The 15,795-nt window shown below is 51.4% G+C and overlaps 1 protein-coding gene across 1 annotated transcript in view; it reads right to left on the bottom strand.

The window, feature by feature from the left end:
* TRPV1 (transient receptor potential cation channel subfamily V member 1) overlaps positions 1 to 8,397 on the bottom strand; it is a 35,833-nt gene extending 27,436 nt beyond the window's left edge. The window contains exons 1-7 of the mRNA XM_045293339.1: positions 8,333 to 8,397; positions 7,236 to 7,537; positions 3,819 to 3,979; positions 3,582 to 3,734; positions 2,973 to 3,113; positions 2,289 to 2,587; positions 941 to 1,120 (exon numbers count right to left, since the gene is read on the bottom strand). Of these exons, the coding sequence (XP_045149274.1) occupies positions 941 to 1,120; positions 2,289 to 2,587; positions 2,973 to 3,113; positions 3,582 to 3,734; positions 3,819 to 3,979; positions 7,236 to 7,504 (1,203 nt within the window). The 5' untranslated portion in view covers positions 7,505 to 7,537; positions 8,333 to 8,397. The remainder of the gene's footprint in view (positions 1 to 940; positions 1,121 to 2,288; positions 2,588 to 2,972; positions 3,114 to 3,581; positions 3,735 to 3,818; positions 3,980 to 7,235; positions 7,538 to 8,332) is intronic.
* Positions 8,398 to 15,795: the final 7,398 nt, after the last annotated feature.

Here is a 15,795-nt window from a genome sequence, read left to right as displayed (position 1 = left end):
GAGGGGAAAAATGAGGAGCTGATGGCAGAGGCTTAAGTGGAGAGCAAATGTTTTGAGAATGATGAGGGCAATGAATGCACAAATGTGCTTTACACAATTGATGTGTGTATGGATGGTGATAAGAGTTGTATGAACCCCTAATAAAATGATTTTTAATAAAAGATGTGCAGCCTCCAAAGGTCTACATCAGGGATCCACTCAATGGCAGTGCCCTGGCCCTGCCTTCCGGACCCCAGCACAAATCTGCTTTCCCACCCATCTCGGCCTCCAGAGTGATTCGAAACCTCAGTAGGAGGGGCTTCAAAAACCTCCTGGGAAAAGGAAATCGAGGGATAATGGAAATTTTCCAGGAGCTTTTTGAAGCTCCCTCATATAGTGAGGTTGAGAACGATTGCATAGGTCGAAGACTGCAAGCAGTAACGCTGAGTTGCACCTGCAGAAAGTGTTGAACTGGTATAGGTTTGGCTGCATGGATTCTAAACAGCAACAACAAAATAAAGAAAATTGGGGGTGGGGGGGCAAAGAGAGAGAAAAGGTTTAATTCTACTAAAATGTCAATTCTCCCCAATTTACACATAATCCCAATCAAAATCCCAGGAAGTTACTTTGCGGATATTGACAGACTGATTCTAAAGTTTACCTTGAAAGGGAAATGATTCAGAATCGTCAAGACCATGCTAAATAACAGTAGACATGGAAGACTGGCGCTACCCAATGTGAAGACTTGCTGTCATTCGACAGTGGTCAGCTGGTGGGTCGGAACTGCTGACCTTGCGGTTAATATAAGGATAGGTTACTTACATGCTTAAGGAAAACACTCAGACAGGACTAAGGAACCTGTGGGACTCCAAGCCTAGGTCTTGAACCATAGGTTCTGATGGATAAGAGAGCAGGGAAGCCTGACACCCTCCCGGCTGTGTGCGGACCCATGGCCACTCACAGGGGTCTCACTGCTGCTGTAGGCGATCACCTCGAGCACCGAGTTCTTCTCACAGGTGTCGATGCAGGACAGGTCGTAGAGTGAAGAGTGCACGGGCCCGTAGGCCCATTCCGTGAACTTCCTCGACAGGTGCCTGCACTCGGGCTCCTGGATCTCCCTCTGCAGAATATAGGCCAATACCTGCCGCCCCGGGTAAAGAGCCCATCAGAGGCCTGGTCAACTTGGCCCTGCCAATGACCACGGCCTACCCACACCACCATCTCTGCTCCCACAATAACTCCATTTCCGAGCCCAGCCCCACGCATGCGACACCCAAGAAAAGCACCGGCTGCCGTCCAGCTGCCTCCTGACCACGGTGGATACAGCCACCTTTCCCCTCCCTCAGACTCCAGCGGCAGCCTCCTCAGACCATCAGCCGGTCACATCGGGCTCCCCCCAACTCTCCCATCTCACAGCTAGGACGGCCCTGTTCTAGAAACCCTCGGGAAAAGCTGCCACGCCATCAACACAATAGAACCAAGCTCATAAAGCCAGGCTCCTCGTCCTCAGGTTTGGTGGCAGCATTCTCATCGATCACACTGGAGGCCCAGGCTTGGTTCACGCTCAGCCAGCCCCTCTGCCATGAAGGCTTGGTCTTTGCTATGGTGCTGAACAGATGTCAGTGCAGCGTCCAGACTAAAACAGAAACTGAAGAACGATCCGGCCGCCAAGTTCCAAAACTAGCTAATGATCGCTCGCTGTATGGACAACAGCAGTCCCCTCTGCCACCGGCCATGGGGATGGTGCAGACCGGGCAGCCTTTGTTCTGGTGTGCCTGCAGTCACCAACTAACAATGACACCATGGTGGTGTAGGACTTGGGCTGTTGGGAAGTGGATGGGCAGGGGGCTTCTTAGTACCACGGCCTTCTGGAAGCACATCCCTGTTCATGCTCAGTCTCTCAGGAGGACGGGGGTCATTGTTGTGAGTTGCTGTTGAGTTGAACCCAACGCATGGTGACTCCAGACTCTTCTATCACCTAAAACTCCTTCCAACCCTGGAAAAGCATCACTGTTACTTTTGCTGCTTTCACACCAGCTTCCATTGGTCACTAGCTTCTACCCTCAGCATCCCTGCCCTGACTGTGTCTGTGAGCTCAGGGGTGGAAGGCGAAAATGTCCATGTCTGCTTCTCCACGTTTCTCCCCACTCTCTGCACTGTCTCTGGCTCACTCTGCCAGTCCCTGTCTGTGCCCCCTCTGGTGTTACCGAATCAGAGCACCACACAGTGGGGCGCCCGCACGAGCAGCTAGCAGGCCATCCTCTCCCATGCCCCCCACCCCAGCCGGAGTCCGGGCAGCCCCTCCCCACCCCGATCTTCCCGGTACTGGCGGCCAGCGACAGCGGCGTCAGCCCCTTCCTGTTGACGAGCTCCTCCAGCTTCAGCGTTGGGTGGAGCTTGGCCCCCAGGATGAGGATCTCGTTGTACATGCTTGTCACAAACTTGGTGTTGTCGGCGGTGTTGTCGGCCACCTCCACCAGGGCGTGCAGCACGGTGTTGCCCACCGAGTCCCGAGCGCAGAGGTCGGCCGGCTGCCAGGAGTTCTGCAGCAGGAACTTCACGATGCCCAGCTGGTTAGTGCATGCAGCCAGGGAGAGTGGCAGCTCACCTGCAGCCAATACAGGGCACAGCGCCAGGCACGTGATCCAGGGGGGCTTGGGAAGGGGATCAGGCTGCTCTCTGAACCGAAAGGCTGCCAGCTCCTGTCTCCACATCAGCCTCCCCTGAACCTGTAGCCAGCGGCGACAGAGCCAGTGCTGAATCTCGGGCAACCTCATGGGTATCAGAGTAGAACTGGGCTCCATGGGGGTTCTCAATGGCTGATTGGGGGTAGTAGCTCACCAGGTCTTTCTTCTGAGGCACCTCTGGACGAACCAACTGTTTCTGGTAAGTCGACGGCACTAACCATTTACACCGCCCAGGGACGCCGGCCTCCCCTTAGCAATTGTTTTAAAAAAAAAATTTTTTTTTTTAAAGCTACACAGTCTCCCTACCAAAGTAGAAGCCAGGCCGTCCTTTGGTTTTCTTAAAGAAGTCCCCGTTGGCCGCTGCCTGGACATCTGCCCCATTCTCCACCAGCAGGGTCACTAGCGCCATGTTCCGCCTCTCGATGGCAATGTGGAGCGCTGTCTGGCCTGTGGAGGATGAGCTGTTGGCTTTGTGGTCATCAGTCACTCTGCAGGGGTGCCCAGACAGGGGTTGGGGAAGGGCCAAGGGTGGGCAGCAGCTGCTGCAGGGGGGAAGGAATACTAGGCAGCCTTTGAAATCCCCATTGAAGAAGACCAGGCCAGGATCCCCAAAGAGGGCCAGAAAATTCACAGAGGCAGAGCTAGAGAGTCCTGGGAGCGGGGGATCTGAACCTGGAATCAGCCAGGTTAAAATGGCCCAGGAGCAAAGAACAGTAGCAGGCAGAGAGGTAGTGACTCGCAGACACAGGGGACAAGATGGCAGATGGGGACAGTAGGGATGCTTGCAACCGAGAGACACCGAGTGAGCAGTTGGGGTAGACAGGGGTCCCCAGTTGCAGCGGCTGACACAGAGAGTAAGGCATTCAGAGGCTGGCTCCAGGCACCTCGTGGGCAGAGCCCCAGCCTCCTCCTCACCCTTGTAGTAGCTGTCCGTGTAGCTGGCGTTGACCAGCTCCTTCAGGCTGTTGGTCTGCCGCGCTATCTCCAGCAGCAGGGGGATGGTGTCATTGTGCCCATCATGGAGGTTGAGCATGGCTTTTAACAAGCACGTCTTCCCTGTCTCCGGGTCTGCAAGACAAAGGGAGAGGCGGAGCCAGCCAGGTGGTGGGTTCCCTCCCCGGAACCTGACCCCTCGCAGGCATGGGGCCCCACCTTTGAACTCGCTGTCCATGAGGTGCTTCTCGCTCTTCTGCAGGAAGAGCAGCAGGCTCTCCAGCTCCTCACAGTTATTCTGAGCGACCGCTTCAAAGATCCTCCTGCGATCGTAGAGAGCCTTCTCGGGGCCCGCGGGGGCAGGGTCCTGAGAGAGCTGCCTGCAGGCAGGCAGAAACATGCTCTGGGCCCAGGCAGAGGCTAGCACGGGAACACGGGTCAGCCCAGAGGCAAACCTGGACAGGGCAAGCCAGACATGAGGACTAGAGACGGTGAGAAGATGGCTGGTGACCAGAGACTCTGGGGGTTGGGGTGGGTGAATTGGGACGACAGGGCACTTTTAGGACAGTGAGTGGCTCTAGGTGATACTGCAACGGGGCAGGGGGTGGGGGGTGATGTTATACTCTTTTCAAAAACCCCAGGATGGCCCATTGCATAGTGAATCCCACTGAGAACTGTGCCCGCAGCCACTTCGACAATAGAACAGAGTGCAACTGCCCCCATAGAGTTTCTGAGACTGGCGTTTTATCTTCTTCTTTTTACTGCAGTTGACAGAGCAAGTTTGGTTCCCATCCAAGAAGTCATGCGCATTTTGCTGCACTCCCCTGGGGGAGCAGCAGTCTGTCTACATCCGACCTGGGCTCCCTGTTGCCCTTCATCCTTCTGTGTGGGAAATGTGAAGAGGATTATATTCCCTAACTTATAACAGAGGGACTCTGGGAAGCTAGTATTCCACGGTAGGAATGCCACCTCTTTGGTTAAAGTCCAAGTCCGTTATCCTGCTTTAAAGATCGTTCCACAGAGTCTCCCCTACCAGCTCTGCTGCCTTCAAGTGAGCACGTGGTGGATTCCACCTCCCTACAGAAGCGGACATCCTGTTACTACTCTTCCCCCCATGTCACCCAGCCCCCCTCCTACCTTCCCCCAGTGCAGGTCCCTCACCTGTGAGCCCAGGGACCTTACTGTAGTTACCACCCACCTTGTGACGTATGTAACCACTGAATATGCATGTCTTATGGCTACCTATAAATAGCCCAAGGCAGTAAAGATTCCCTCTCTCTCCTCCCAGGTCCACGTGGCCCATCAAGAGGGGCTGGGGTGAGCGTGCTACCATGAAATGTGCCTGACTCCTTCGTTGCACTCCCTCTCCTATCTTTCGTATCCTCTGTGACTTTACTATGAGCTTCACATATGATCACCGTGCAATTGTGCCTACTGGCCCCTCGGTTGTTAGAGGCTGGCTTCCTCTGACACTTCTGTCCTGCCCCTTCCTATGTTCTGAGACTTGCGTGGAGACAAGCTTACCCTTCTGGTCTTGTGTGGTTGGCTGTACTGAGTGCCTTCCTCTCTGATGTTATTCACTTCAGAGCCCTGCCTGAGGTTTGGCTGAAAGATGATCCCCAGGGGTGGGTTCAGTTCCAGACTTGAAGGGTATCTAAGGCCCACTGTCTGGGGGTTTCCACTAGCCTCTATCAAGCCAGAAAGTTTGATTGTTCATATGTGTTTGTTTTTTTGGTTTTTGTCTTTGTTCTCTATCTTTTTTCCCTCCCTCACTGTCCAGGGCTCTCTATTATGATCCTAATCCGAGAGGTCAGTAGTGGTAGCTGGGCACCATTCAGCTCTTCTGGTCTCAGTGAAAGCTGCAAATCTCCTGGGACATCGTACTTGGCAAAGTGGAGGGGCCGTGAAAAAGAGGAAGACCCTCAGCCAGATGGATTGACACCATGGCTGAAACAATGGGCTTGGGCATTGGAAGAATTGTGAGGGTGGTGCAGGACCATTCAGTGGTTCGTGCCGCTGTGCATAGGGCTGCTATGGGTCAGAACGGACACCCTGGCACCTAGTCACAACAGCAGCATCCGTCCTCTGGGCTAGTTGCTTCTTTCCGCCTCTGGTTTTCTTCACTCTTCTTTGCTCAGAACGGGAAAAGACCCATCGTGGCATCTTAGACGACTGCTAACAAGCTCTTAAGACCCCAGAAGTTACTCGCCAAAGCAGGATGTAGAGCACTATCTTTGTGGATGATGGACCTAGATGTCACCGAAAGCTATGGTCCTAAGCCCCTAAGCCCAGAGGCGGTGAATCTTTACAGAAACAGATTACAGATGGGTCCTGAGATGGGTGAGTTCAAACTGCTTGCTTAGTGGTCAACTGTGCCACTAGGCCCCTCCATAGGAATGATAACCCATTGTCAGTGAGTTGATCATGACCCATCGACACACTATGTAGGGTTTCCGAGGCTGTAAATCTTCATGGGAGCAGACAGCCTCATCTTATTCACAAGGAGCAGCTAGTGGATTTGAAGTCCCGATTTTGCAACTAGCAGCCCAATGCTGACCCCTGACAATGCCACCAGGGCTTGTAAATATGAGCTACAAAACCCAGGCCATGCTGAGCTATGAAAGCAGACAGGCTCCTTTTCTCCTGCAGCCTAGCTCGTGGGTTCGAACTGCTGCCCTTGTGCTTGGCAGTCCAGTGCCTACTCAACGGTACCACCAGCATTCCTATGTATGAGCTGTAAACTTCAGTCAATAGTAATGTATCGATAAGGAGCCATGGTGGAGCAGGGGTGGAGTGCTCGACTGTTAACTGACAGGCTGTGGTTCAAATCCACCAGCAGCTCTCAGTGGGAGAAAGACAGCAGTCTGCTTCCGTAAAGACCCCAGCCCGGATATGCTGTCAGTTGGAATTGTAACCAACAGACTGCACGAATGGAAGCTGTCAACAGGAGACATGATGTAGGGGGCAAGGGAATACATGGGAAGCTTTTGCATACTTTTTCTGTAAACCTAAGGCTTCTCTAAAAATAAAGTTTTAATTATTATATAAATATCCGCCCCTCAGTCTAGGCGACTGTCTTGGACACTGATGTAACAGGGGCAACGGTCTCTGTGCCATCCCACGCTGACTGTAAGCCCTCTAGAAGTCCCTGCAGTCACCACCACACCCCCAACACTCAGGCCACTTGCCTCTCCGTCTGCTCTGGAGCTGGGACTCTGGGAAAAGCTACATGGAGACGCCTGGAGGCAGGGGGTTGGGAAGCCCCCTGCTCATGAAGCAGTGGTCATCACTGCTCCCAGGAGTCAGCCTGCCCTGCTTGGGAGGGGGAGGAAAGTCAGCTATCCCCTCCCTGGGCTTGTTCTGTCCTCTCTAAAACCAGCCTGGACCCAAGCTTCTAGACATAATGTTCCATATCTGGACACCAAGAAATAAGCCAGCAGCCCCGATCCACAGGACCATCTGCTTGCGTGCAGCTACTGGACCAGACAGCCCTGAATGTCCCACCTCTCCAGCTTGATGGTCGTCAGCACAGAAGCTGGCCCACCGCGTGGTTCCTCCACGGCTCTGCCCACAGTCAGCGGAGTCCGTTAGGTTCCTGGGAGGGGAGGGAGTGGGCTCCGAAGCAGACTTACTTACCTGACACAGGCGGGGCCATCCCCAGGCCCCGGGAGGAGGACAGCAGAGCTGACGGTGATGGCTGGGCAGAAGGCACCCTGGCCTTCCTCGTAAGAGCTGTCCATGTGGGAAGCCTCCTCGGAGTCACCCTTCCCAAAGAGCCGGGGCCGACACTTGACCTTGAGGATGGGCAGCTTGACTGCAGGTGACTTGGAGTTAGGGTTTGGCAAGGTAGCCTCCTGGGGTGGGTCCTCCGACTCCCCAGAGTCTGAGCTACCCCATTTCTTCATCCTCACCAGATCCTCTGTGGCCCAAGAGCCAACCTGTGGGCAGTCACAAAGACAAGTGCTGTCTTGCTCTCCCTGGGTTGCCTCCAGGCCCACCCCCACCCCCACCCAGGACTGGAGCTTTCAGGGGTGGTGCATAAGGTGGGAGGGCTTCCACCCCAGAGGACCTGGGTGAACAGTAACTGCTGGCAGTCAGCCCCAACAGGGAGCCAGCAGGCTCAGTGGGACCTGGATGCATTGGTTCTTTTCTCTGGGCCTCAGTTGCCTCATCTTCAGGGGAGAGACGATTCCAGTGTCTGCTCTGCTCCCCAGCCCTCCCAAGATCAGAATCAAGGGCTCCTCCTGAGAAAAGCGCCGCCAGCCGTCACTGTGCAGGAAGTGAGAGAGCTCAGAGATAGCCCCTTCCAGCTCCCACCTCTGTAGCAAGCGGGAGGAGCTCATGTTCCAGCAGCGGCTGGAATCTGGAAAGCAGCCACGAAAGGAAAGGGAGGCTTCTCAAGCCCGGAGAGTTCAGATGCAAGTTCAAGGCAGGGCAAGCCTAAAGCACACGGCTAAGCTAAGCCGTAGCCACAAAGCAGCTACCAGATGCTCAGGTCCATGAAGAAAGGGGAAAGAAGGGGCAGCCTCACGGCTTCACATCCTGTAAACAGGACAGACAAGCGACTGCTAGTGCCTCTCCCTGCCTGCCTGTTGTTCTGCTTTCTGGAGGACCCGAGCCTTTCTCTAAAGCGGGCATCAGGCTGAAACCCGGCGGCAGGAAGTGGGCCCTGCTGCAGAAAGCCCCGCTTTCCACTGCTCACCCATGGACTCATCCCATCACCCAGGACTCACATGCGTGCATGTGGCACAGAGAGGAGTCAGGCTCCATCTGAGACAGGAATGAGGGCCCAGCTGGGGCTGGGAGATCACAGGCAGGGCCAGGCTGCTCACGGAGGCTTCAAGGAAGAGGTGCGAGATGAACTGACATTGAAGGGGACAGAGTGGGGCCAGGGAAGAAGCAGAAGAGAAAGCAATGGGTTGTCCAGAGATAGGTGGGCCCTGGTGGGGTTGGAACCAGATGGCTGTTGGTCTTGGATGCCAAGGGACAGAACGGACAGGAAAGGCCACGGGAAGCTTCAGAAGCGGGAACTTGGTCTTCAGCATCGTCGGAAGAGAACTTCCTACCATGCACAGGAGGCTAATGAAAACAAAAATGATGAATGTTTTGAGCGTCTGCAATACACGAGGCACTGTTGTGAGCACCTGACCCGTCGCCACTCGTTTCATTCTCCCGGGGTCCTAGATGTATTGTACAGATGAGGAGGCCGAGCGAGGGGCAGCACAATCAAGTTGCTTGCCTGAGGTCACACTGTGAAAAGTGGGTGTGAGCCCAGAGCATGTTGGTGCTCTGCCACCTCTATGGAGGACACGAATGTTTTGTTGGTTTGTTTATGGGTTTGTTCATCGGTATATTGACACTGAACTCAGCCCCAGACCCTGGAGCAGAGCCTGGAAACTGGTCAGACCAAGCAACTCCCACCCCTGAGGCCAGAGAGATGGAGGCTCTGCCTTCCTGACCAGGAGCGCCCTCCTGCTCCCAAAGCTTCCCAAAAGGCTCAACGCCCCCAAAAGAAACATGAATGGGACCCAGGCCAAACCCCGTGGCTGGCATCCCTCAGGAATATGAGCACACAACTGGCTGCAAACCCCACCACAAGCTCACTCTCTGCCTAGCGGTCCTTAATAGCTTCATGAGAAAGCACCTGTTGTTGGCAGGCGTCTCATGAACCATTCAGCTCTGTTGTTTTGTTGTGTTTTGTTTTATCAAGTTTCCCTCTTCCTCTGACTGGCCCAGATCTCGCCAGATCCAGTCCACCCAACGCAGCCCACATGGCTTTGCCATTCATCCTGTCAGCAAACACAGACAGCACTGCACAGGCCACCCCTGACTCCCCGCTGGAGACCAGGCTTCTCCCCGGGGCAGAGGGTGGGACAGGCCCTGTGGGATCATTCACTCTAACCTTCCATGGGGATTAATAATAAATCCCAATTCTCATGGAAGCAGCCGATAAGAAATCAAAGGACATCACGCACTGGGCCAATCTATTGCAAAAAGACCTCTCTAAAGTGTCCAAGACCAGGACGTCACCTTGACATTGAGAACTAAGTCTGACCCAACTCATGGTATTGTGAGCCACCTCGTCTGTGGACAGAGCCGAAGGAGGAAGACCGGAGAACGATGGTTTGGAATGGTGGTGTCGGTGACGAGGCTTGACTATACCACGGACCACCAGAAAAACAAACATCACCTGTCTTGGAAGAAGGGCAGCCAGAATGCTCCTTAGAAGCAAGGATAAGGAGACTTCGTCTCAAATACTTGGGCCATATGATCAGGAAGGGCTAGTCCCTGGAGAAGGACATTTGATCAAGTCGAAGGTCAGAACAAAAGAGAGAGAGGCCCTCATGGAGAGGAACGGATGCAATGGCAGCCACGATGGGCTCAAACGGAGCATCGATTGTGCGATGGCCCAGGACCAGGCAGTGTTTCATTCCGTTGTACAAATGGCGGTTGTGAGGTAGAACCGGCTCAACAGGACCTGACAGCAGCAACGAGAACAATGCACAGGAACTAGACAGGCTATCACTGCCAGACCAGGGAGTGTCTGACATGGGATCCCCCAGCAATGCCCTTGACATCGCAGCTTGTTCTACGCTGGGGGGGGGCGTCGCCAACAGGGATTTCGGCAGACACCAGTGGTTGTCCGATGGAGGTGGTGGTTCTGTTTTACACAAGATTCACCAACGCACCAGTCTGGACGGCAAGGAGGTCCTGACGCCAAGCAAAGAACTGGCTTGACCTCTGGGTCTTTCTCAACCCCCAGGGCCAGGAGAAAGAGTGCCCACCATGTGGGAGAGGCTTCCCTGCTCTCTTCCCCAATCCAAGAGAGACACCTGTGGCGTGGTTCTCCCACCGCCTTTCAGCCCAAAGCACCATTGCGTCCAGCTTCCTGCTCACTGCCTGTGGTTTCCTGAGATGCTGGTCCAGGACCCAGCCTGACCCGAGCATCGTCCTATAGAGGGCCAGAAAGCAGTGGGCTCCCCAAATCACGGATGAATGACGAGAGGGGCGCTTCCCAGAACAAAGAGACCATGACACTTGGACAAGAACCCGGGCTCCTTTCTCCCAGCCCAACCAACGCTCCTTCCCTCCACAGAAAGCCACACGCTGAGAACCTGTAGCCATAAACCACGCCATCAGCAGCAGGCACAGCCTCTCCCCCGCCAACCCTATCCCCACCCAGAAGGACTGGCTCTAGAGAAAATAATCCCCATTTGCACTATATGCTAATGATCAGCCCAGCTCAGCTCCCCATAATGAGTACTTCACTTAAGCCTTTGAAGTAGCCACTGTTAGCATCCCCAGTTTTCAGACAGAATAACTAAGCCCATGAGAGTTTAGTCAAACAGACTAGAGTCACACAGCTAGAAAGCCCACAAGGCTGGAGCTAAACCCAGGCAGCCTGTGCCCATGGCCCAGCTTTGGGTGCCTGCTTCTGCCATTCTAATAGCTGAGATTCTGTGTCAGGTAGCAAGCAACAAAAAGGACTCACCAGCAAGCTGCAGGCAGCCCGGACCCAGCAAGAGGTGGGAGCTAGCAGGCAGTGGCCACTTGATGGGAGAGCTGGTCAGTTTGGGGAGCAGAGCTGCCCTGCCCCTCTGCCTCTTTGAAGGTCTGCCGTAGCCCCTCCCCAGGCTGCTGCGTTGTGGCAAGGATGGGCTGTGGGCACACTCTGGCACACAAAGAAAATGCTTCCAGTGAGGGCAGCTGCTGCTGGTGCTTCGACTTGGACTCCCAGAGGAGCCCATCATTTTTGCCCTTTTTCAGAAACCACTTAGCCCTAGCCCCTCCTCCAACCATGCCAGCCTGGAGTGCACTTACCAGAGGCAGGCACCGCTCCAGCCAGCTGGATCCGTGACCTCTGCCTGAGGGCTCCCAGGCCCGCCACTCTTGCAGGGCCGGGGGTCAGCTCAGCAAACACGTTTTGACCGTCAGAGATGTAGAAACCAATGCCGTGGTGAGGCTTCCCTTTCGACATATAGAAGGAACAGAAACAAGCATGTCAACTGTCACACGGTGCTGGGCTGGTCTCCGTGCTGGACTTGCCGCCAACTCTATGTGGTCTGAGACCTGGAACCAGCCCCTGCCTCTCTGTGTGCCCAGACCTGGGGTGGTGACTGAATGGGGCAGGGCAGGGGGGAGAGGGGTCTAGGGTCCGCCAAGACAAAGCCTTTCTCAACTGGGGTTTCTCAGAAACAGAAAATTATTTGAGTCCAGTTTCCCTCGATTCTCCTAACCCAGCCCTCAGCCCCGAAGCCTCCTCTGGCTTGTGCTATTGTTAGCTGCTATCAAGTCAGAGACCCTCGGCCCGATACACTGAAACACTGCCGGATTCTGTGCCAGCCTCATCCTTGTTACTTGTTTCAGCCCACGGCTGCAGCTGCTGTGTCCATCCATCTCCTCGAGGGGCTTCCGCTTTTTCACTGCCCTTCTAGTTTACCAAACTTGATGTCCTTTCCCAAGGATTGGTCTCTCCTGATATTACACCCAAAGTCTGGCCATCCTCACTTCTAAGGACTATTCTGGCTGTATTTCATCTGAGACGGGCATTGGTTCTTCTGACAGCCGTGGCGCCTTCAATATGTTTTACTAGCACCATAAGTTAGATGCATCAGTATCCCTTCGATGTCCTTATTCAATATCCAACTTCCATATGCATACAAGATGATTGAAAACATCATGACTTGGGTCAGGCACACCTTCGTTCTCAAAGTGACATCCTTTCTCTTCAACAGTTTGAAACGTCTCCTGCAGGAGATTTGCCCAATGCGATGCGTCGTTTGATTTCTTGACTACTGCTTCTATGAGCATTGATTATGGGTACAAGCAAAATGAAATCCTTGGACACTTCAATCTACTTCCCATGTATCATGATTTTACCTACTGGTCTAGTTGTGGAGATTTTGCTTTTCTTCACATTGAGTTGCAATCCATCCTGAAGGCCACAGTCCTTGATGTTTGTCAGCAAGTGCTTCAAGTCCTCCTCACTTTCAACAAGCAAGGTTGTGTCATCTGTACATTGCAGGGTTTTCATAAGCCTTCCTCCAATCCTAATGCCACGTTCTTCTTCATTGATAGTCCAGTTTCTCCAATTATTTTCCCAGCAAACAGATACAACTCTGGTGCAAACTTTTCCTGATTTTGAACCACACAGTATTCCCTTGTTCATCTCAAACAGTTGCTTCTTGGTCCATGGACAGTTTCTACATGAAGTATTCTGGAATTCCCATTCTTCTCACTGCTATCCATCGTTTGTTATGATCCACACCACTAATGCCTACACATAGTCAATAAAACACAACTAAACATCTTTCTGATTGCCTCTGTTTTCAGTCTCTGTTTCATCTGATGTCAGTAGTGATATTCCTGATGGCATTTACTCATCTGGATCTGGTCTGAATTTCCCACCTGTTGATGTATAGCAGCAACCATTGTTGAATGATCTTCAGCAAAATTTTACTTACATGTGATCTTAAAGATGGTGTTCAATAATTTCCACATTCTGGTGGGTCATCTTCCTTTAGATTCAAATATGAATCTCTCCCAGTGAGCTGTCCAGAGATCTGTCTTCCAAATTTCTTGGCACAGAGCAATGAAAATGTCCAGTGCTTCATCAGCTTGTTGAAATGTTTCTATTGGTATTCTGTCAACTCCTGGAACCTTGTTTTTAGCTAATGCCTTTAGTAAAGCTTGGACTTCTTCCTTCACAAGCTTTGGTTCTTGGTCATATGCTACCTCTTGAAATAGTTGAATGTTGAGCAGTTCTCTTTGGTACTGGAACCCTGAGTATTCCTTCTTTTGATGTTTCCTACATCGCTCAATATTTTTCCCATAAAATCTTTTAAAATTGCAATTCGAGGTTTGAACTTTTTCTTCAGTTCTTTCAGCTTGAGAGATACTGAGTGTGTTCTTCCTTTTCTTGTTTGCTAGCTCTATGTCAGCACGTTTCATCATATACTTCACTTTGACTTCCTGAGTTGCCTTTGGAATTTCCTGTTTAGCTCTTTTCCTTAATCCTTTCTTCCATTTAAGCTACTCTATGATAAAGAGCAAGTTTCAGATTCTCTTTTGACATCCACTTTGGTCTTTTTTTTTCCCCCTGTATCTTTTATGACTGCGGTAGTGACAAAATTTCGTGTCAACTTGATAAATAAGAATGAAGGGGTGGAGTCTAGCCTGTCAATCAGGTCACAGTTTAGTGATTCCCCCCTTGTGGGTGTGGCCTTCTTATGAGGATTCTGGGACTTCCTCTCTTCCGCCCTGGAAGCAGGACACAGCCTCTCTCTCTCCACTTCACATTCCTGTTGACAAGCCACATGGAGTCACACTGATGGCAGCTAGAGCCCTGGAGATGTGTCCACTGCTGTTGGACCCACGGGACTTTCCACCCACCGGCCTGTGATCTTCCTGCATTCAGCATCATTGCATGTGCTGCATGAGTCTGAAGAGGAATTCATGGGCTAATATGGCACTTACTGGCTAATATCGAACTTATGGACATGATCTGGACTGGGTTGGAATGTTTTATTGATGCATAATTACTTCTTGATATAAAGTTCTCTCTTACATATATACGAGTGTCTCCGGATTTGTTTTTCTAGTCAACCTGTACTCACACAATGACCCTGCACTTTCTTCTTGTACGATGATGTTCTTGAGGACATCTCACAGCTCATCAGGTCTCCTGTCATTAGTGTTCAACGAGTCAAATCTATTCTTGAGGTGTCTCAACATTCAGGTGGGATGTATTGAAAGTTGTATTTGGCTCTTGTAGACTTGTTTCATTTTCATCAACTTCAACCTGAACTTCAACCTGAGAAATCGATGGCTTGTTCTACAGTCAGCCCCTGGCCTATCTTGGCTCCTGATAGTGAGCTTCTCCATCATCACTTCCCACCAAGGTAGTCAATTTGATTCCCGTGTATTCCATCTGATAAGATCTGCATGTACAGTCACTATTCATGTTGTTGAAAAAAACAGTATTAGCAATGAAAAAGTCACTAGTATTGCAGAATCCGGTCATGCTTTTTTCTGCCACCAAAACCATATTGTATAACTACTGTTTTTTCCTCTTTGGTTCCAACTTTTTAATCCCAATCACCAATAGTTATTAATGCATCTTCATCACATGTTTGATCGATTTCACACTGAAGAAGTTTTAAAATCTTCAGTTTCTTGATCATGAGTTTTTGTGGTTGGTGAATAATAATTTTATTAACTGGATGTCCTTGTATATGTATCGATATCATCCTATCACAGAAGGTATTGTAATTCAAGGTAGATCTTGAAATGCTCTTTTTGATGATGAATGGGATGCCATTTTTCAGGAATTTGTCATTCGCAACATCATAAACCATATGATTGTCTGATTCAAAGTGGCCAATGTCATTTCAGCTCCCTAATTCCTAGGATATCTGTCTTTATGTGTTCTACTTCATTTTTGATGGCTTCCAATTTTCCTAGATTCATATTCGTACATTCCATTTTATTGGTAGTATATTTATTATTCCAATTATTACTAGATGTTTTGAGTTGTTTTTGCTCATTTTTAGTGAGCAAAGGAAGGTCCCAGAAGCTTTACTCTATCCAGGTCATTTTGATCGGCTCTACTTTGAGAAAGCAACTCTTGTTCGGTCATACTTTGAGTGCCCTCGACCTGAGGGGCTCATCGCTCAGCACTGTATTTGACAGTGTTCTGCTGCTGTCCCTAAGATTTCAATGGCTGATTCCCCAAAGTGGGGGTCCTATTTTCCCTTTGTAGTCTGTTCTTCACCTGGAAGCTCCACGAAGCCTGTTGACCTTGTGTGTTTTTGTTAGGTGACACTGAGTCGGCTACAACCCACAGCGACCTGCTGCCCAACAAAATGAAACACTGTCAGGTCCTGTGCCATCCTCACAGTTGTCCCCATGCCTGACCCCATGGTTGCAGCCATGGCATCAATCCATCTCATTGAGAGCCTTCCTCTGTTCTCTACTCCTCCACTTTACCAAGCATGATGTCCTTCTCCAGAGACTGGTCTCTCCTGACAACATGTCCACAGTATGGAAGGTGAAATCTTGCCATCTCAGCCTCTAAGGAACACGCTGTCCATACTTCTTCTTTTTTTTTTTTTTTGTCCATACTTCTTTCAAGACAGATCTGTTCGTCCTTTTAGCAGCTGAGGTAGTTTATTGTGCCAACCTGGCCGATAAACAC

Source organism: Echinops telfairi, unplaced genomic scaffold, assembly GCF_000313985.2.
Source record: "Echinops telfairi isolate 266 unplaced genomic scaffold, ASM31398v2 ScPeMD7_2010;HRSCAF=2546, whole genome shotgun sequence".
NCBI classification, from domain to species: domain Eukaryota; kingdom Metazoa; phylum Chordata; class Mammalia; order Afrosoricida; family Tenrecidae; genus Echinops; species Echinops telfairi.
This window is presented reverse-complemented; position numbering and strand designations above follow the sequence as displayed.